This window comes from Vicugna pacos, chromosome 6, assembly GCF_048564905.1.
Source record: "Vicugna pacos chromosome 6, VicPac4, whole genome shotgun sequence".
In the NCBI taxonomy this organism is placed as follows: domain Eukaryota; kingdom Metazoa; phylum Chordata; class Mammalia; order Artiodactyla; family Camelidae; genus Vicugna; species Vicugna pacos.
The window spans coordinates 65092925-65116077 of NC_132992.1; the positions used below are offsets into that span (position 1 = coordinate 65092925).

Here is a 23153-nt window from a genome sequence, read left to right on the forward strand (position 1 = left end):
ATTTTACTAATTCATTTAATCGCATCTCAATTCCATCATTTCCTTTGTACTCTCATTATTTAAAATGAAATACATAACAATGTGAATCTTCAATTAAAGGATAAGTTCACGTCCTAGTTGGAAAAATAAAACTCATAATCTTCAAACTGAGATTTTAATTGTCTACAAACGTTGATGATTATACATTTTGAAAACTTTTTCATTTTTATGCTTCCCAGCTTTACCACAGCTGAGAAGAAAAAATACACATGTGTAATTTTTTTTTAATTCAGACGATGAAAGGGCTAGATAGAAGCAAACTAAGAAACCGATGTGAAACAGCCACAGGTGATTAATAACACATTTAACGAAAGACACATGAAAATAACTGGCAACTAAAGCTATTTTCATGGTAATCTCATATCCCAGAAATACTGAAATTGCCACCACCGGGGTTCTATTTCCAGGTTTGTGATTGTGGTTCGGGTGGGAGGAACACATTTTTCTCATTCTCTAAGACCGGTGCTTTTCATCTGGAAGCAGAGACCTCAGCGATGAAGCTCAGACCACAAAACCACGGAACAGCGGGAGGAAGAGAAGCCGACTATCTTCACTCAGGGTGCTCTGCCGCAGGCTCCTAAGCTTCGCCTGTGAGCATCCTCCTGTAGGTACAGGCTTGGAGCTGGGAAATCCTCCGGCAAGGAGACTTAGGAAGCAGGCGGGAAGATGAGGCAGGACAGGATTCCTCCTCCTTCGCCCACCGCAGGCTGTCACAGAAGCCGCGGTTCTGCCACCCACGCAGCTTTCTAAGGCACCTCCAGGTTTCCTGGCGCCTTCCCCTGTCCCCTCCGGAGAGCGGCTCCGCGGCCCCGAAAGCCGGCCAGAACCGCTGACAAACGACGAGGCGCCGGGCTCGGCAGGGGATTGCTTATGTCTGGGGCTCGGTAGAGGCTGCGTTCGTGTCTCGCGCGCACCCGCTCCGCGTTCTCCCAGCCAATCCAGCGCTACTCACGCGCCCAGGAGCGTTCCCCAGCCCAGCTCGGGCTGGGCCGGCTCCTTCCCGCTCCCAGTACTCCGCAGCCGAGCTCTTACTCCTCCCCTCACTCTCCACGAGTTCCACGACTCGCTGTGTAGCTCCGCCCCTGTCCCCGAGTCCGCCCCCGCAACCTCCGGAGCGTGTTCTCTCCCTTCCCCTCAGTCTCCTGCCATCTAGTCGTCCAGGGTCTCACTCTCCGCAGAGCGGCCGGGGGTCTCTTCGGCCTAGCCTGGACGCCTCCGCGCGCTCTCCCTGAGCGGCCACCGCGTCCCCATCCCACACCTCGCTGCCTCCGACCCGGACTCGGGTCGCGCACCCCGACTCCGCCCCCTCCCGCGGACTCGCGCACTCCGGGCCCGGCCTCTCCCTCACGCAGGCCGCGGAGCGCTCGGCCGCCACCCCCCAACCCCCCCTTTCCCCGCTCGCCTCGCGCTCTCCGAGGCGAGCGCGCTCCCGGCCCGCGCGCTCCGGGCTCCGGCTTCTCCCGGCTCCTGTCAGTGCGGTGACTGCGCTGGGAAACATGGCGACCGAGGGAATGATCCTCACTAACCACGATCATCAAATCCGTGTCGGAGTCCTCACAGGTAACCGGGGGAGGAGGTCCAGGACCGCCGCAGCCGCTGTCCCTGACTTGCCTCAGGCTTCTCGCCTGTGGAGACCCTTCTCTGCGGCCTGGGGAGGAGGGAAGGCTGAGGAGGGGGACGGATGGGGGGACGTTTTACAACCGAAGAGAACTGCTGGAGGTTGGGGTGTTCCCGCGGGCCCCCCCGGGAGCTGGGGCCGGTCCCGTGGGATATCAGGCCTCAGTGCTTTCGCAGCCGAAGTCCCTGGCCCCTGGGGACAGAGGAGCCGGTGCGGCGGGCTCTGCGGGGCTCCTTGCTGCTGGTGCGGGCGGCGGGATCCCGGCTCCGCAGTCTCAAGCACGCGGTTCTCCGCTGGCCCGCGCGCTTCCTCCACTACTGCTTGTTCCAGAGAGGGGGGAATCCCATTTCCACCCCCTCCCTTCTGTCCCTTCCCCACCACCCGGGCGGCCCCGCGCCGCTCTCGCGGTGCTTTCGCGGGGCACCCGCCTGACACGACGCGGGTGTTCATTAGGCGAAAGAAACTCTGCTCCGCGTCCCGCTGCCCCTCGCGAGCCGGGCATCCCCTCTGCCACCCATGGGGCCCCCCCTCGTTTCCCACGGGAGGTGGGGGATCTGCTTGCACCCGGACTTCGGAAAGTGTCTGCATTCCGCTTTCCTGAGCGAAGGGCCCTCTGCCCACCTCTTCGTTTCCTTTCAAGGACCGGCTGTAGCCTGCGGCCAGGGATCCAGCCCATTTTACTTGAGAGGAAGAATTCCATTTCTCGGGTTCCTCCGCTCCCCCCATCCCCCGATGGTCCCCAGGCTTGTGAGGGGCTCACTTTTCCCGGGTCGCGTTTCCCTCCCTCGCGGAAGCCGTGTGTGCTCTGCATGTCTGATTCCGTTGCGTTGTATTTGGGTAATATCCCTCAGTTTGGCTAGGCAGTTGCTGCAGGGCACGACTTCTGAGATGAATAGCAAGCCGATTTGTAGAGGTTTCTGCTGTGGTTGTGTAGTTGGCAAGGTTTATATGTAATTGAATGGGAGGTGGGGGTAAAAGAACTATATTTGAAACCTGAGGGCTTAGTTGGGAGTGAAGAAAACCGAAGACTTACTGATGTGATTTCGGGAAAGGAAGCAATGTAGACGGGAATCCTAGTGTCTCCACACCCCCCTCCCCGACACACACACACACACAAACACACACACACACGATTTTTTTTCCCCTTGTCAAATTCTTACAGGTTGAGACAGTGCTCGAGAAGGGACTAAATTGAATGAGACTTGCTTTTTATTTAGGTTGAAAAAAATATCTCTGATAATAGATACAGGATGCAAAGCTTAATTTGGCTGTTGAGTTTTATGGAAAGGAGCTATCATTGGCACCTCTTCCTCTCTTTTAAATAAATGGGTTGCCTTTCTCTGGTATTTTTTTTACAGATGTTAATAGTGATTTACTGAATTTTCCTAATTGAAAGCACCTGCAGTAAACTACTCTAAATCAGTCGCAGGGAAGGGATTCCCTCCTCCCCCGCCCCAAATTAGAAGATACATTGTTCTCTTCTTATGGTGCGGAAGCCTTCAGTTGTATTTCAGAAATCTTGGAGTTGACATTGCTGATTTTCATAGAATCTAATCGCGGAGTGTAAAAGTGTATACCCTATATCAACCCTCATCTTGCACTTTAAATTCTAGCCATGTTTTGAACATTAATAGAGTAGTGAGAGTGAAGCTTAATAGAAACTAAGATATGTTCGTTGTCTATGAAAACCAAAGGTCATAGATGTTTGAAGTTAAACCATAGAGATTAAAAAACTCCATTTGTTTATTTAAGCTTTCTCTAATAGTTTTGTTTAGTGAATCATCGTACCTGGGTCAAGTGACACTGTAAATGGCTGTTGTACAGAATGCTTTATCTGTATCTCTGCAGTCCTATAGGGATAACATATACAAGCAACTAAAGAAACAGTGTATGTAATTTTCGTACTAAAATTATCTAAATAAATTACTCGTGTGATTGAGAGCTAAATGTAAAAGGTATTCCATATTAAGATGAATTAGGAAATGTGAAGGGAGAATTTGGTACATTTACCAGAGGTAAGGCAAAACTGGCATTTTTTAGGGGGAGTTGAAAATCAGTAGCAACCTTATAAATGAGTTTGTTGGTGAGGATGATGCTATTGAGCAGAACAAAAATGTAATGTAAATGCCCTGGGATGCCCAGGTAGGATAGGTAGATGGCACAGGCAGAATGCCTGTGAGAGACAGGGAGAGAAGTTAACTTTGGCAGTGGAATTAAGGATAATCTACAGAAACTATCTCATGAGAATGAAGTACAATAGTTTAAGGGGAAAAGTCTAGGGTTAGGAGTAAGCATGCAACTGAAGGAATGAAAATTGTAGATTTGGGAGAAGTGGTAATGGAGGGCAATAGGATTTGGTGATAAAATGAATATTTGAAGTCAGAAATAACTATTGTTGTTGATATAAGTATTGTCTACTATTATGGAGCCTGTAAATATGGAGCAAAATCAAAGGAAAGCTCACCAGCCCTCAGTTTGCGAATAGTGGATTTTACTACAAACAGCTTAATATCTGTGGTCTTAACATGCCATGTAATTTTGCAGACATAAAGAAACCTACAAAAATGAAGCTATGTTGCACAGTTTTTTCTTGCAGAACTTCCAAGTATTGTACTTTTACTATGTAAAATTATTATACACTGAACTTAAGTACTATGATTTCATACTTAAGAAAACTGAATTCAGAGGCCATACTTAAAGCTGAGATTTTGTGAGTTATAATGTGTGGCTCTTAAGGGTAGAGGGCTTTTTTTTTATAAAATATTTTCTCCATGCCTCATAATAGTGATTTTAAGTGTTTTGTCTAAATCTATTTTACAGAGGTTAGTGGAAAATATTATGTACCTTTGCACACATTTTACAGTGTGATTATTTTTGTGAATTGTGTTGTCATTTCTAAAGTCTTTAATTGACTTTTTTGTGACAATTTTGATTATCTGTTGAAAGATAATATTTATACTACTTTGAAACTTCTCATCTTCTAGATGTTTTTGTAATCTTCATTTCAGTTGTTAATTTGGCAAATGTTCACAGTCTATTGAAACTTCTCATCACATGAATTAATGGTTAGAATTTTGCAAAAATAATGGTGGGAAAATATTTAGCAAGGGCATTTCTTCTTTGTAGGACTACCGTGAATCATTTAGAACTTGAAATTCAGAATAATAATCATAATGATAATGTAAACTGGATATTTTAATTATGTTAGTAATTGTTTATCAGGAAAGTGGGAACATTAACATGGAAACATTTTATGTTGAAGATTATTCTCCATTTCTAAAAAGTGTATCTTTATTAGTTAATATTTTATGTTGATTTGTTGGAAATGAAAGTTATATGGTCTTTGGTGACTTAAGATTTGGTTTTTAATATATCTGTTTCTAATGATCTTTGCTTCTATTGCTATTTATAACAAATGAAAGACAACATGATGATGAATAATATGAGGCAAATAAACAAGTATCTGCTGCTTTGAAACTAGAAGCGAGATGTGGGACAGATGTAGGAATTTTTAGTTTTTACAACTTCAGTAGTAATTATACTTACAGTCAGTCTTAACAATTACATAGCAGTCTCACTAAATTTCAAATGTGTCACTTTTCAGGTACTTTTATCTATTTCTAAAGGAGCTGTTTATCAAGGGAGCACACTCATTCTGCCACTATAAAAGCTACATGGTAACATTAGGAAAATAGTAAATATATATGTATGTAATATAGAATGAAACAGATCATGTTCCACTGGCTATTTAATATCACATTAGCTAGCCACTGCTAGTGTTTGATACACCAAAGCACTTAGCTAAAGATGATAATCCATTTCCTAAATTTTCATTAGCAGTGACATAGGTGAGGAAAAGATGCAAAGTTTCAGGAAAGGGCATTTTAAAATCATGTTTTTGCTCTAGTAATATACATTTTATTGTACTGAGTTGTAGATTTGTAATTAGTAATAGATGTTAGACATGTGTAAAACTAGATAACAGAGATTAGACAAAAGACTAATTGTGAACTAGAAACCAAAAATATTAGTTACAGGTAGGGAGAATTTTAGTCATAAATAAAGCCACTGAAAATATTTAAAAAAAATTCTAAGCCAAGGAGATGATAATTGTATGACTCTGGTATTGTTCAATAATTTTATTTCATTCCGCAAGCTTATTCTTGAACATTATGAGTGTCAACATTATTTTCTGAAAAGCCCATTTAGTGATAAAGATATATAAATGTATCTTTGTTTTGAAAATAAATGTTGTCATTAAGTAGGCAAATCATTGTTCCTAACAAAACCTATATTTTACGAAATGGAATTGTGTGTACTGAAAATATGCCAGTATTGATCTATATTAAAAACAAACCAAATATTTTTCAAACAAGGTCTTTCTTATGAATTTTTGGTGGAAAGCAATGTATTAGAGATTAAAGTAGGAAATCATTATATTACCTTCTGATGAATATATTTAATACTATGACCACTGGCCAAAGATTTTATTAATTAGTAGTACATATTGTTACATATCAAGAATTTTAATTACATTAAAGACACATGACTATTTGACTTTAACTGAAGTGTATGGTGGAGAATCAACAATATGTTATTGGGGAGAATTGATGAATGAGTCTGTTTTTACTCTTAAATGATGACAAATTCCTGGTTAAGGTGAGTGAATAGGGTGCTTTTTTGAAAGTGAGTAAAATAGATAAAAATCTGTACTTAGCACCTGTAAACAGGATTGAAGAACTAAAAGTATTTGGAATTTGGAATGTTAAAAAATTAAAAAAAAAAGTCCTAAAAAGAAAGTAATGAAACTACAAAGGATTTCTTCCTTCATATCTGTCCAGAGAAGATAAATACCAAGACTGTTTAACCTGCTTAGAAGTAACTGGATCTGTTGTTAATACAAACGGCATACATCTTACTTAATTTTTGAGCGACCTCTCCCCAAAGCAAACGTCCAATGAAGTATTGTCATGTAGAAATTCTATTCAGGTTGTTTAATGTTTTCATAAGTGAAGATGTATCTAGTTTCAACTAAGTAAGTAGAACTTCTTGAAAATATTGTAATTAAAATAAACAATTCCAACAAGTTTTACAGTAGTTTTGCCAATAATGTATTTTGAAAGTGTGGAATTAAATTTACTATGCTTTTTAAAAATGTCCTAATTTGAAAAATAAAGTAGCAAGGAAATGAGATGTGATGAAAGGGTCATTATACAATTCATGCCCTGCTTTTTGAATTTGGATACATGACATTGTGTCAAGGGATACTCTAAGGATTCTAAGCCTTAGAATCTAAGCTGTGGGAACAAACATAATACTTAACTATCAATTTTACTTGACAGTATATCATTTAAAGTACTTTAATATTAAAATAAGCATGAGTAAATTAGGCACCGAATGTAGAATTTCAAATGAGCTTTTAAGATTAAATCAAACTTCAAAGAAATTTCAAGTGACCCCATTATGTAACGCCAGACCTCAGCATTCTTTTCTGTTATTGGTACTTTGGTGGAAAAAAAAAAAACACTGGGTTACAGGAAGAACACTAGAAGAAGTATTTTCTAGTAGTAGTCTGGCCAGTAAAGTTCTGTAACTTTGAGCAATATTATTTAACACTCTGTCTCTCTCTTTCAGCTTTTCTCACCACTAACATGAAGGAAGCTAGCATCTTGATAGCTGGAAAGAGAAATATGAGATATCAGGCTTAATTTTTGTCTTAATAATGGGAATCATTATAGGGGAGGGGAAGATTATACATTAAAAATGCAGGAGAATAAGAGATGGAAGAAAAGAGCTATTAGGTCCAATCATTTTAAACTGAAGGAAAAATATTTGGATTTTTTTTTTTATTTAGAAATTTCTGTAGTATTGACCCTCTTTTTGCCAGCAGTAGTTTCAGACTGAATTTCAGACTCAGCTCAAATCTCACTTCCTCAAGCAAACCTTTCCTAGGAATTATTCTCTACGGTGATGTTTATCTTTGTTTTCTTACAGTGTTTATAGATGTTGCTATACCCTGTAATCATGTACATGTGGGAATCTGCAAGATGTAGTTTAATGGGGGTAAAAAAAAATGAAAAGGACTTTGGAGTCAAACAGACTTGGATTTCAGACCCTGAAATCCCTTTATTCTGGGAAGTCATTTAACCCTTCTGAATTTTAATTTCCTGCTCCAAAATGAATATAGCAATACTTACTCCTCAGAGTTGTAATAAGTGACTGAAATAACGTATGTGAAAATGTTTACCGTATATGTCTAACTTAAGAGTATATAGTTGACTCTTGAACACCTGAGTTGAGGATTAGGGATGCTGACCTCCGTACCCCGCCCCAAGTCCAAAACCCACATTTGACTTTTTAGTTGCCCCTCATAGCCATGACTCTCCCCATCCAAGGTTCCTTATACATGGATTTAACCAACCTTGGACTGTGTAGTATTATAGTACTTACTGAAAAAAATCCTGGTGTGAGTGGGCCCACGCAATTCAAACCTGTATTGTTTAAGCTTTACTTTTCCTCTTCATATGTTACTTTGGCACAGTTTGCTAATAGCTTCATGCATAAACATCTTATTCACAGTAGATTTTTAAGTTCTTGAAACAGATGATGGTGTTCTTAACTTCTGTGCCCTTTTGTCAATGCACTTATTAATGAACTATTTGGATAGAAGATGTTTTAAAAAAAATTGGATGGTGTGACATTTATATAGTAGTTTAGGAAGTAACTACTCAGAAACATTAAGATAAACTAGAACTTCACTATTATTACTAAATGAAGACAGGTCAGTATAGATGAGTGGAGCTTAGTATTTTTTTGTATATTTATTACTGATAACAGGATGATATCAATAATGTGTATTTGAAACATTTTATACTATCAAGTTTAATGTGTATTGTATAAATTCTTTATATTTTTCTTATATGTATTTTCTTATATATTTTCTAATATAATTGATTTATATACTTAGTTGATAGGCCTAGTTTTTTCTATAATGAGGATTATTTTAGAGTAGTGTTAAAGAAATTTTTTAAAATGTCATCTTAAAAAATGAAAAATTATATATTTTATATATTATACATTTTACCTGTTTCCTTAGCTCTGGATAAGGGTAATTATGCTTACTTTATACAGTTAATAGGAAGAACAAAGGAAATAATGTTTCAACATTCAATATATACTATGTGCCGAGCTCTGTGCTAAACTAAGGGATACAGTAGTAAGACAGTCTTTATTGTGTGTCTGTCTTAACATGAACACACTATTTAGTCAAATCATGCTTCATTTATGTTGCATTTCAAGGAGTAACATGCCTCTATATTTTATTTTTGACATAGACAGTTTAACATCAAGACTGTTTTCACGTCAAGCCATTTTAACACAAGTTTTTAAACCATTACACATTTCCTGCTTTCTAAGATAGAAGATACTGAACGTAATTATTTTATTCATTCAGGTTTAAGTAATTATAGCTAACATTTTGCATAACTATTGTGTTTGCTTTTCAGTTGTGACTTTATACACTTGCCTTCTCCTGACTTCTAGTTTCTAATATAGGTGCCTTTTTGAGGCAGTGAGTTACAGATCATGGGTCATAACTGACCAGTGCACATATTTCATTAGGCCCATACTGTGTTTTTACAAAAAAGTATGTTTCTAACATTAAAAAAGATATATATTTATATAAACCCATATTTTTCGCTTTTAAAGATTCAGCAACACTGCAGCCTCTTTCTTATATGACACTAGTTGGTTAGAGTAGCTGTTCCCTTGAGATAGGGCATGTATTCTCCAGTTTCCCGCAATTCTCATTTAACCTGTTTATGTTATCTGTCTCGCCTGGTAGATATTTGAGTGTGTTCTTTAGTCATACATATTCTGTACCTTCCTCTCTCTTTAGCATATCTTGGACATCTTTTCATATTAGTAAAAATAGTAATACATAGTTTACTGAGAGCTTACCAAGTATGAAATACTTTTCTAGAGCCTGTCCTAAAGCCTATTAATTCATTTAATCCTGATAATAATATCACCATTTTATAGTTGAAGAAATTATAGCAGAGAAATCAAGTAATTTGTTCAGATTACTGCAGTGAGAGACCAGGCTAGTAAAAGGCCAAGCTGTGATTTGAATCCATGTATCCTATTCCTAGAGTATAAGCTCTTAACCACTACATTATACTTCTTGGCGTTTAACAACTAGTTCGTATATATAGATCTTTCTTTTTAATGACTCTGTTATAGTGTATCATAGGTTATACTTTATTTAATCAGTCCTCAATTGATGGACATAGAGGATTCTAATTTTTCACTGTGATAAATGTGGATGATAACATTGTATATTTATTATTGCATATTTGTGAGTCTTTTAAAATGGAAGATTAATTACTGTAAGTAGAATTTTTAGGTCAGTAGTTTCTGTTTAAAAACTTTCTTAGAAATTACACAGTTTTTCCAAAAAGGGTGATCTAATTGTAATGAATATTCTCACCTTCATTTGATATTGTCTTTTTAATCTTTACAAGTTCTTTTGAGATAGATCTCTTTCTTGAGTTATATGTGTGTATTAGGACCTTTTTAAAATTGCAAACAACAAATACTCAGCTCAAAATTAGCTTAAGTGAAAAGGGGAATTTATTCATTTACACAGAAACAGAGTATAGAGGAGAATCTGATTTTAGAGACTCAAGGAGTGTGACCAGGGAATTAATATAATCAAGGACTCTTATTCTCCATTTCAGTGCTTTGTTTTTTAAGTATGTTGCAGGCTGACTTCCTTCATGTAGCCAGAGCTGAAGGGAGAGGCAGGTTAGGAGATTATAGTAATAGACAGTCAGGTTTTCCCTTTCCCAACTAGTAAGTCCAGAGGAAAGGTTTTCCTTCTCATGACCATTTGTAGATAAAATTCTGGGGTACTCCTTCACTGGCTTGGCTCATAGGTCTACTTTGGGCCAATCATTGTGACTAGGAGAGTGAGGACTGTGATTGACCAGCTCTGTATCACGTCTGTTTTGGGACTGTGACACTAAATTGGTGGCTCCACCAGAATCACGTGGAGAGGGGATAGGGAAGCCTTCAAAAGAAGAGGAATTTATGCTACTAGAAGGGGAAAAATGTGCTGGGCAGACAAGTCTTTTGCTAGAAAATTCCTGAAGTCTTGATACCTTTTTGCTTTTTTTTCTGCCTTAGAGTATAGTTTATCTGTTCCATTTCCTCTTTCTTGTGCTTCTTCCATGAAAATGGTCCTCTGGCAGGTAGTTCTAATTGGATCTGGAAAAAGTTAAGATGTGAGAGGTAGTGGGCTAAACTCAGAGCCACCTATTATTATCAACAATGGTACTTTATATATGAGGGGCACTCACAATGACTGACTTGCACTTTTTTGCACACTACATAAGAATGGTTATCTAAGGACATTTTAGAACAGTAGTATGCATATAATAAGAGAGTAAGATTTTACTAGTTTTTACATTAGCTCTTTTATGTTGCTTTATTTTAAATTTATGATCAGCTATGAGTCTTTAGTCTCTCTCTCTCTCTCTCTTTTTTTTTTTTTAACAAAACATCCCTCCCAGTGTTTCCTAGTTTTGTTCTAGTAGCACTTCTCTGGGGGATGTTATAATAGATGTGGTATGAAGAGGTTTTTATGTAGTCAAATAAATTTGGAAAGTGCTATATAATATATCCCTCCCTTTGGAGAGTCACAGTGTACTAAAGCATATTAACATAATAAAGATGTGAGTAATATTAGAATTGTGGAGCCTGTTGAACTTCAGTGTTTCCAAAATTTTTTGAGAATGGAATACTTTTTCAAGACACATCAGAATTTTGTTCAACATCCCTTTGGAAGATAGTGGTCTTTTTCCTGCAAATGATCTTTTGGAAGTCTATATAAAACCCTTACATTCTTTTAGCTTTTTGCTGTAGAAATAGTGGTTTCTGACAGTTATCTCTACTATGAGAATCCTTTGTTTCTGGATTTGCCTTTAAAATGTGTGTATGTGTATAATGTATTTTCCCCACTTATTTATCACCTCTCATGTTTTTCTTTTTCTTTTTTCACATTATAAGATTGGCAGAATGTATTATCTTATTCAGAAAATCTGTGATAGCAAAGACCAGTCTTGATTCTGTTACTACTATATGGGGAAAGAACATTGGATCAAGTTCTATTTTGGATTTTTCCAGTGGGTGTTTGGTATCATTATCTGTAAAATGTAAAGATGAATAGATGCTTTCTAAAATCTCTCTCAGCTCTAAAATCTTATTAATCTCAATCTCAGGAACATACCTCATGTTTATTATTCTCTCATTGCTTGTATTCACATTATCTATAACCTGTTACAGACAGCAAAATTATTGATCTGAATGAAATGCCTTCCTAGCTTCAAACAGGAAGCTAGGAAAAACTGCTAGAAAAAGACAGACATTCATACCAAGTATAAATGGAAATAATGTCTGTTACTTCTGCTATTTTACTTCATTCAATATCATGCTGTAGAGTTCGAATTGCAAAATGCTTAAGATTTAGAATGAAAATTACACACATGTGAGTGTAATAACTGTTTTGCACAATCAAGCTTAGAAGAATAATAGTGATATAGAGGTATGAGGTATTAACCTTTTTCTTTTAAAATTTAAATTGTAGTGATATACCAGACATATGGTATTTCCAGACATCTGGAAAGCAAAAATTATTATTCCCCCCAAATGTTTTGATTATTTCGCTATTACGTATTTAGAATGAAGCTATTTAAAAATATGACATATACCTTCAATGAACAATATTATGGTTTAGGTTCACACAGATACTTAGAATAGTAGGTGGACTCTAGATTAGACTACCTGGTTTTATACCTGAGTTAAGTGAAGTTTTTGAAGTTACTTAACTTTAAACTTTAATTTTCTCATTTGTAAAATGGGGAATAATCCAGTGCCTGCCTTACAGGCTGGTTGTGATAAATGAAAAAATAAATATAAACGTTTAGGGAGTCTCCCCACATAATAAATACTCATAAATGTTATATATTTCAATAAATTTGAATCTAATTACCTTTATAAACATGGTAACAGAAAGCAACCAACACAGCTTTTAGGTGTCTAACCCAATCATGACTTATCTTCATGGTGTTTTTCTACTATTTTATTTTATTTTATTTTATTTTATTTTAGGAGCATCATTAAAGCTAAGTACTATAAGGGGTTCTGCTTGATCTAAACTCTTAATTTCTGCCTTAATTTTGGGTTGTTAGAGTCAGAAGATGCTATTTGTAGTGTGGTAACTAACAACAAGAATTTGAGGTTTTTGAGATATGGGTTTAAAGTAAAGTATGTATGTGAAACTGCTTCTGATATTCTCTAGGACTTGTTAAGGTCTGTGGAGAAAACTCCCTCTATATACATATATGTAGATATTATAGTTATGGAGTACTGTACTATAATTAAGAAAGTGGGAAAGTTTTAAATGTTATACAAATGGTGCAGTAATACAGGCTGGTAAAGTGATAGCAAAATGAAACTATGTAGATAATTGTTGATTTGTAGAAGAGAGTTTTTTGGTTTTTTTTGAGAAGAGAGATTTTTTTAATTGATAGATGAGGAAAACAGTAAATCTCGGGGACAGTGAGCCAAGACTTAAACCTTGTTGTGTTTGGGTTGAAGAAATAATGACTTGAGGCATAAGGCAAATGAATATTATGTATAAAAGAGGAGAGATACTTTATGAAATATCAGATACCTAAAGAAAATCTATAGGATTTAAAGCATTTGCCAAAGATGATTTTGGGCAGGAAAAGTTTGAGAATCATTGATTTAGGTCAATACTGGACTTGGATTTTCTAATTTTTTTTTTCCTGCAGATAGGTCTGTGAAGCATTATAAGTTAAAAAAAATTATTGATTATGCTTGAGATAGAGACTCTACCACCCCCATTGTAGGAACTTTCAAACAGCTAGATAGTTGTGGATCTGATTTTATTACTCTGTTTTCCTGTCCTTTCCTGTTGCTTCGAATATTTAGTCTGACCATAGCCTGACTTGTTAACAGACAATACAGTCCAGTTCAGTACTGTCTTAGTTCATTGGGCTGCTGTAACAGAGTACCATAGACTAGGTGGCTTATAAGCAACAGATACTTTTCATAATTATGGAGGCTAGGAAGTCCAGGGTCAAGGTACCAGCAGATTCAGTGTCCCGTGAGGGCCTACTTCCTGGCTATCTTCTGTCTCCTTATAATGCAGAAATGAGGAGGGAACTCGCTGAGTCTCTTTTAAAGGGGTACTAATCCCATTCATGAAGGCGCTGTCCTCATGACCAAATCACCTTCCAAAGGCCCCACCTCCAAATACCATCACACTGGGGTGATATGAATTTTGGAGCAGATATAAACATTCAGCCTTTCACAGGAATGTGCCATGTGATGTGCTCTGCATTGTGTTAGGCTAAAACTACTAAATATTTATAGTGTCCTCCTTTAAGTATGAGGAGTTGGTTGTAAAGTAGGTTAACATTTTAAGTCATTTATATATTAAAATAATATTTATTTTATATTGCCAAGTACTGCCTGACAGGATTTACCAAACTTTTACTGTAAAGGGTCAGATAGTAAATATTTTAGGCTTTGTGGGCTATATGATTTCTGTCACAGCTACTCAGCTCTGCCCTTACAGCATAAAAGCAGCTGTAGACAATATGTAAATAAAATGAGCATGACTGTGTTCCAGTAAAACTTTATTTATGGAAAGAGATTGGCCAGAGTTGGCCCAAGGGTCATAGTTTGCCAGTCTGGTCTCAAAGATACGGTCTGTGTTAGGAAAGTATAATTCTAAGTTACTTACATGTGAAATAAACTTTTATGTTAATTAAAATTTGCATTATAAACCACCATGAAACTTAGTGGCTTAGAACTACAATTTAATGTTTCTCACATTTCTACGAATTAACTCAATAGTTGTGCCTTATGTGACATTGGTTGGGGTTCTGGTATAGCAGCAGTCATCTGGAAGTCCCAGTTAGGACTGTTGTCCAGGGCTTTAGTTCTCCTGCATGTGGGTTTCTCCACATGGGTGATTCATTAGCTTCATGGTGTGATGACTAGTTCCAGTAAGTATTCCAAGAGCATGTATTGTGAGAGGGAGGAAACAGAGCTGTGAGGACAGTTAAGGGATGGGCCTGGAAACTGGCACAGTCTTACTTCCAACATTATTCTGTTGGTCAAAATACTCACAGGCCCAGCCCACAGACACTGTGGGAAGAGAGTAGGAATACTTAGAAAGCATGATTAATTGGGGTCGTCAGAGTCACAGTCTGTCACAGGTTTGTTTTGGTTGCAAGTGTCCTCGGGACTCTTTTTCATCTTTGTTTCACTCTGTAAATTAAGCTTCATTTTCTCTTCACCACAGATCTGCTTTTGTTATAATAGAAAAAATAGTACCATCAACTGCTTCTGTATTGTGTAGCTTTTCCCATTTTATCTATTCAGAGAAGGACTGACTTTATTTTGGAAGTTGTGTTTCTAAAATGTGTGAGGAAGAACTTTGTCCTGGACCAGTCTGTGATCACGGGGTAGAGGTTTTGTTGTACCAATTATGTGGATAGGAGCAGTGTCAGTTAACAGAAAAGGGATGCTGAATACATAACCCCCAAGTAGTTCGCTTGCCTCCTCCCTAACTGTCCATTTACTGATGTAAATCTGCTAATTACTTTAATAAATACTTTTTTTCTCCACTACAGGTCTAATTTACTTTTTTCTTCAGCTGTCTGCCTTTGGCTATTTCATTGTTCTGCTGAAGAGTAGGCTGAAGTAAGGACTGGAATTATTTCAGTATTTGAATGTTTATTGTAATCTCTTACTGCTTTGAGTTGGGGACAGCAGCATTTAGTATCTGTTACTTAGCTTTACCACCATTAACATAGAATCAGATATGAAGGTGATCTTAACTGTGCTGTTATTCATTGATTTCCAGGGTTGATTTGGGTGATCTGACTGGCTGAGTGAGTATATCCTTTCTCTGGAATGGGTCCACTTGCATGCATGAAAGCGAGTAACTGTATTATAGAATGAAATAAGAGCTATAATAGAAGTACAGGCAACATACTGTGGGTGCACAGAGGAAGGAACAATTAATTTTGACTGAGTGGCTGTAGGAGGAATGGTATTTTAAAGGAGGTGGTGTTTGAGTGGGGCCTGGAAGAATGAATAACCAATCCTTAGAAAAGCAAGGAAAGGTAATCTGGCTGTCAGGTTTCTTGGCTGTTGAAGGGGTGGGGTGGTATCAGAATGTCTTGGCTAAAGTAGATGAACTTAAATATAGGTCTAGGGAATTCAGGATAAACAGCAGCATGTAGTTGTCTTATTTTAACCTTCTTCAATTAGAATTACAAGAGCTAATTTGGTTTTGCTACATTTAGGCTGTAGTTTGAAATTTGAGAATTTGATTTTTTTAATTAAACAGCTTATCTCAAAGACTCAGGTTTTTGGATATAGAAAGAACTTCCAGGATTATCTGTACTAACCCACTCTAGTACATAAAGAAACTAAGACCCAGTTAAATGACTTATTTAAGGTTGTACATCTGAATGATAGAGTTGGAGCTGAAATCCAGGCTAGTTTACTCCTAGTCTTGGCTCTTTAAAAAAATTGGTGTTTCCTTTGCAGTAAGATTTGTCCCAAATGCCCCATTTGAATTACCTACTGTAGCAGTTTTAAAATTTGATATAACGTATATAAACTAAAATGTACAAATGTTAATTATACAGCACGATGAATTTTTCATATGTATAGATCCTTGCAAGTACCACCTGTATCAAGATGTGGAACATTTCCAGCATGCTAGAATCTTCCTTCATGCCTTTTACTAGTCAATATCTACTTTCCCTGCTACCCCAGATAATCACTATTCTGATTTTTATTATCACGGATTAATTTTGCCTATTCTTGAACTTTATATAAATTTAATGACTTCTGTTACTCATCATTATGTCTAATATTATCCATGCTGTTGTGTATAGCAGTTATTCATTGTTTCTATTAATATGTGATATTTCATTGAACGAATTGAATTATTATTTTTCTGTTGATGGATATTTGAATTTTTCTAGATTTTGACTATTGTTAATAAAACTGTCATGAATATTTTCATATGAGTCTTTTGATCAATATATTGTCTCCTTTCTAGGTGTAGAATTTCTGGGTTGTTTCCTCAAAAGGTGCTATTTTCTGTCCCCACCAGCAGTGAAGGAAGATTTCAGTTGCTCTACATTCTTGTCAAAATTTGGTATTGTCTTTTTAATTTTGGCCATTCTGGTCAGTGTGTAGTGGCTTCTAATTTATATTTACCAGATAAGTAATGATGTCAAGCACCTTTTAATATATTAAATAAAAAAAAAATTTTTTATAGGACTGCCTTTGTCTAATGGATTTGTAGGAATTCTTTGTAATTCTGAACATGGGAACTCTGGGTATATATATGGCAAATATCTTCTCCCAGTCTGTGGTTAGTCTTTTCACTCTCTTAATTGTGTCTTTTAATAAATAAAAATTCTTAATATTGATTAAGTTGCTTATTAAATTTTCTCTTTATATTTAGTGTTTTTTTGGTGTCTTGTTTAAGAAATCTTTGCCTATTACAGGACCATTAAAATATATTCCTAAACTTTTGAAGCTTTATTGCTTTCCCTTTTACTTGAAGTTGTGATACATTTAAAATTAATCTGTATGAATGACATGAGGTAGAGATCAATATAATCATTTTTTTTGTTGTTCTTTGGGGGCATGATACTCCATCACTTGTATTGTCATATGCATTTAAGAATCAGATTACAATAGAGTAATCTGTTAGTACTATGGCTGGGATTGCATTGAAGCTGAAGACCAACTTGAAGAGAATTGGCATGTTACAATATACAGCCTTCCATTCTGTGAATATGGATTATCTATCTACTTACTTGGACCTGTAAATTCTCTCAGCAGTGTTTTATAGTGTTCAGTGTAGATATCTTGCACATCTTCTGTTAGGTTTATGGTTATACATTTAATGTTTTAAAAATTCTGTTGTAAATGGTATTGTTTATTTAAATTTAATTTTATAATTATTTCATATTAATTCATAGAAATACCATAGATTTTTGTATTTTGATCTTATGAACAGCAACCTTGCTGAATTATTCTTAATATTTAGTTCTTTGTAGATTTTTTTTGTATTTCCTATGTTTACAAGCATATCATCTGAGGGTAATGGTAATAATTTCTTACTCTTTTCTGTTCTTTATACTGTTTCTTTGTTTTTCCTTATTGCAGTGATCAAGACTTCCAGAACAATGTTTAGTAGAAATGGTGATAGTTCTATTCCGGAACTTAGGGGGGAAAATGTCCAATATTTCATCATTAATTATTATGTTAGCTATAGGTTTCTGTAGGTACCCTTGATCATATTAAAGAAGTTTCCCACCTGTTCCTAGTTCTCTAAATTATTAATTGCTAAATTTTATTTAAATGTATTTATATTCAATTTAAATATAAATTAATTATTAATGGTTAAATTTTGTCAAATGGTTTTTCTGCTTTTACTGAGATAAATCATATGGTTTGTGTCCTTAATTCTGTAATGTGGTAAATTACACTGATTTCACTGATAAACTAGTCTTACACTCCTAGGATAAATTCCACTTTGTCACAAAGTGTTATATTATTGAATTAAATTTTTAAATATTTTATTTAGGATTTTTTACTTCTATTCATGAGCGGTATTAACCTATAATTTTCCTTCCTGTAAATTTTTTGTCAGGTTTTGGTGTCAACTTTTGCTGGCCTCATAAAAACTAGTGGGAAGTCTCCTGTCTCTCTTTTATTCTCTGAAGGAGTTTGTGTTAGATTGGTACATTTCATGTGTACTAGAAAAGAATGTTATTGTTTAATCGTGTTCAAATCTTTTAATGATTTTTTGTTTGTTTGTTTTTATGAGTTATGATAGAGGAATCTTAAAATTACCAACTGTGACCGTAGATTTTTCCTTTCAGTTCTTTTAACTTTTCCTTTATGTATTCTGGAGCTCTTTATGTATTCTGGAGCTCTTATTAGGTATATAAAATTTAGGATTATTATAATTGATAGTTGAACCATTATGTCATAATAAAATGTCCTTCTCTATCTCTAGCGGTATTTCTTACTCTGAAGTCTGCTTTTGAATTTTTATAATGTAATTGCTCTTTTCATCAGTATTTCTATGGTTTGTTTTTTCCTTTTATTTCAACCTATGTGTATTCTTATGTTTAAAGTATATCTTTTGAAAGTAGCATATTATTGGGTCATGATTATTTGATCCAATTTGACAGTTTTTGTGTTTTAATTGGTATGTTTATTCTGTTTACATTTAATGTAATTACTAGCATAATTGGGTAGGAATCTGTCATCTCACTAGCTCTTTTCTATCCTATCTGTTCTTTGTATTTTTAAAAATTCCTCCTTTCCTGCATTTTTTGATTTGTCAACTTCTATAAATTTTATTTTTACTGATTAACTTTTCAGTTGTGCATTACTCTGTAACTGTATATTTTTTAGTCATCATAGAGATTTCAGTAAACTCATTTGATTTATTAGTGTATCTTAAATTAAGTTTTACCACTTCCCAAACAATGCAAAACCTGGCAGTTAAACTTCATTTGCTTCCTTCTGCCCTTTGTGCTATTTTTTCATATTTTAGTTCAACATGTATTTTAAACCACATAGACATAATTAAAAAAATCTTTTTTTATCTCTATGTATCTATATCTACATATATATACTATTTTTTAAAGAACACTAATTCTTCATTTTTGCAGTTCTTTGCTATCATCTGGGATAATTTTTCTTTAGCTTGAGATAATTCCTTTAATATTTCTTATATTGCTGATCTGCTAGAGGCACATTTTTCTTAGCTGTTGTTTGTCTACAGACACCTTTATTTTGCCTTCCATTTTAAAGGACAGTTTTTCTGGTACAAGTCTAGGTTGGCATTTTTTATTTTTTCTATTCTACAAATATGTCATTCCTTTTCTGGCTGCCGTAATTTCCTTTAAAAAATCAGCCATTAGTCTTATTGTTGCTCCTTTAAAGGTAATGTGTATTTTTTGGCTGCTTTTAAGAATTTCTTTTTGCTTTTAGTTTCTAACAGTTTGACTCTGTGGTGTCTAAGCATGATTTTATTTGCATTTATTCTGTTTGGGGTTTGCTGGGTTGATGTTTTACACAAATTTTGGAAAAATTTTGTTGTTTATCTTTGTTAAACTTCTACCCTAATCTCTCTCCTCTTTCCTCAACCTTGTGAGATGTTTTTGCTTTATCCCGTATGTCTCTATTGCTTGTTCTCTTTACTCTTTTCTCTCTGTGGGTCAGTTGAGTATTTTCTATTGACTTTTTTCTTTTTAAGCTTACTAGTTCTTTTTATGTGTCCAGCCAAATATTGAAATTAATTCAAATATCTTATTTTTTCAGTTCTAGAGATTTAGAGTCCCATTTTTCTTTCTTTTTTTTTTTTTTATCTTTTTGTAGGGGGAGGTAATTAGGTTCACTTATTTACTTTTGATGGAGATACTGGGGATTGATCCCAGGACCTTGTGCATGCTAAGCATGCAGTCTACCACTGAGCTATACCCTCCTCCCAAGAGTCCCATTTTTAATAGTCTTTTAATAGATTCCTATTTTGTCGACTATCTCCATCCTTTCATAAAATTTTCTTTTTTCTTTCTCTCAAGAACATATTGATGATTGATATTTTAAAGTCTTTGTCTTCTTATTCCATAATCTGCATCATCTCTGACTCTGCTTCTACTTTATCATTTTTGTCTTGATCATAGATCATACTTTCGTATGTCTTCACATATGTTGTGAAGGAAGGAAAAAAATACCATGAAAATATTGATGAGAAGAAACAATGATTTTATTAATGGAAGTTCAAATTTTTTATTATATACTGAACATTGTATATTTTAATTTAACTATGTAGAGGCTGAAGAAGATCTCTTCCTCCAGAGATGTTTTCTCTTTTCAACTGTTAGGCTAATTTGGTGAGGTGCTGACACCTCAATTTAATTAAGAATTGAACTGGGTTTAATTAGGGTTTAATCTTACAGTTTTAGTAAGATTTAGTCATCTCTCATTTGTCAACCTTGACCTACTAGACTTTCGATTGAGAGATTGCCAGGTTTCTTCCCAACAGTTCGGAAAGACTACAGGAGATTCAGTTCTTTTCTTGAGAGGTTTTGAGATTGCCCCTTTGCTCTCTTGCTTCACACTGCTTCAAATTCAGGTAATGTTGGAGACTTGTCATGTATTGCTTGTGGGTAGTCTTCCTTTTCTAACAAGTTTTCTTTTTAGTACCATAAGACTAAGGGAATTTTCACTCTGCAATTCCAGTTAATTTCCTCCAGCCTCCTGCATCACTATAGAACTCAGCAAATGTCCCTTTTAGTCTTGTATTTGGAGCTTTCTTATTTTCAGTCCATCACACTTAAAAGCTCTTCTGCTTACTGTTTTCACCGATTCTCCTGCCTAGGCCAATCTTAATTCTTAGTCTATGCCTGGAATCTTTAAATCCTCCTAGGAAGGAAATAGCAGGTGATTGTCACCTCACCTAGGAAGGGCTCTTCTCTTTCTGGAACTTGAGTTTGTCTACTTCTTGTTGCTTCTTAAGCTGTCTGATGTCTTAAGAATATGATTGTAATTCATTCATTTTCTCCTCTTGTTGTTGTTGAAGTATTATAATATCTACTGTCCTTAAAGATCAAAGCAATGAAATCTATTTTTTTTCTGATAAAAGTAATACATATTGTGTTAACTTTTGCTTAGTTATACTGCATAACAAATGACCACAATATTTCATTGGCTCACAACAATAAAGGTTTATTTTTCACTATTGCTATGTGTTACCTGAAGGTTGGTAGTGGCTCTGCTTTTGCTCCATGTATCTTCTAATTCTGAGATCCAGGCTGGAGAACAACTCCTATTTGGGCCACTCTGTTCTTATAACAGGGGAAGAAGAAAGAGATTTGGCAGAAATACACTCTGGCTCATAAAACTTCTGCTTGAATGTTTGTTTATGTGTCATTGGCCAAAGCAAATCAATGGCAGAGTCAACGGGGCAGAGATATTTGCTCCTACACGAGTACTGTGTTACATAGGAACAAGTAGAGGTGATTATCATTTTGAAGGAAGGTGGAGTGAATAATTACAAATTGTAATAAAATTTATCAGATATGCTAACTGAAAATAAGTGCAGAGATGTGTAGTATTTATAGTAGAATTCTACCTTCTAGCATCCAAGATCATCAGTGATGATACTTTGGTGGATATTCAGCGTTGAAACATTCTTATTGTGCTAACTTGATGGTTTCTTTAAAAATACTAGTCTTGGCATAAATTATAAATAAGACCTTTTGTCTTTTCAGCTATTTACTCATAATAACAGAAGAGCCCTCAAACTGGCTACATTTAGTTCTTGCTTTGCCAGGTAGTCCTTGACTTACTATAATGTTCAATTTACATTTCTAAATATAAAATATCTTTAACACAAGTTTGGTTCTGATCCATGGCTTATAGTATTTTCATGTTCTCATTCTTTGAGAGAATAAAAAATCAGTATTGGATTTTATAAAGGATATATTTTTTAAAGGAGAAAATGCTAGAAGTAAAAGTCAGAGTTCTTATGCAGCTCAATTATTTCTACCTAATATAGTTCACAGTGGAGTTTAAAGTCGGTTAACCAGACTCCCTGTTAAAATGAGAATACCCATGAAGAGTGTTAAGTTTATTTAGTCATTTATATTTATAGATATTTTTACATTCAGAGCAACTTAAAGCCTAGGGTACTTTATCAAGGTCCTTTTAACTTAAATTACAGTCTTAACCAAATTTTGTGACTACTGAAACCTCTGCTCAGAACTTTAGTTTCCCATTTTCTGCTGGTATTCGTGGAATTTTGCCCTGTGCATGTGAAGTTTAGGAGTAAGTCAACAACTTGAGGGAATATATTTGTAGATTTTTAGGCTCCTTCTCTGCAGTGATTTAACAATAGTTTTATTTCCCACCCTCCAGCCTTCTTTTCAGAAACCAGGGTTGTGGTGGTATGGTAGTGGTTTAAGGTATAAATTCAGGCAGTGAGTCTAGCTGTGGTCTTTGCTAGAGCTGGAGAACTTTAGTTCCCATTACCCTATGAGAACTGACTGATTATCTGCCACTGCTTTCTTCTGTACTAAGGAGCTCAGTAGGTCTCCAGCTTTAGCTTGGCTCACTTTACATTTTTATTTTATCTCTGGACCACAGGATAGGAGTGGGGGGAATATGTATACAGTTGGCCCTTGAACAATACGGGTTTGAACTATATAGATCCAGTTAATATGTAGATTTTTTTCACTAGTAATACTATAGTTCTATATGATCTGTGGTTGGTTAAATTCACAGATGTGGAATGTGAATATAGAGAAACTGAGAATACAGAAGGCAGACTACAAGCTATCCATAGATATTT

The 23153-nt window shown here is 35.9% G+C and overlaps 1 protein-coding gene across 8 annotated transcripts in view; it reads left to right on the forward strand.

Moving 5' to 3' along the window:
- Positions 1 to 630: 630 nt before the first annotated feature.
- Positions 631 to 23153, forward strand: part of GPHN (gephyrin) — a 432492-nt gene continuing 409969 nt past the window's right edge. For 3 of the 8 annotated variants that reach the window (XM_072963275.1, XM_072963276.1, XM_072963280.1), the window contains exon 1: positions 1263 to 1599. In XM_072963275.1, coding sequence (XP_072819376.1) covers positions 1536 to 1599 — 64 coding nt within the window. In that variant the 5' untranslated portion in view covers positions 1263 to 1535. Of the gene's footprint in view, positions 1600 to 23153 lie in introns of all 8 variants that reach the window. The other 5 variants (XM_006206955.3, XM_072963279.1, XM_006206958.4 and 2 more) reach the window with 4 other exon arrangements.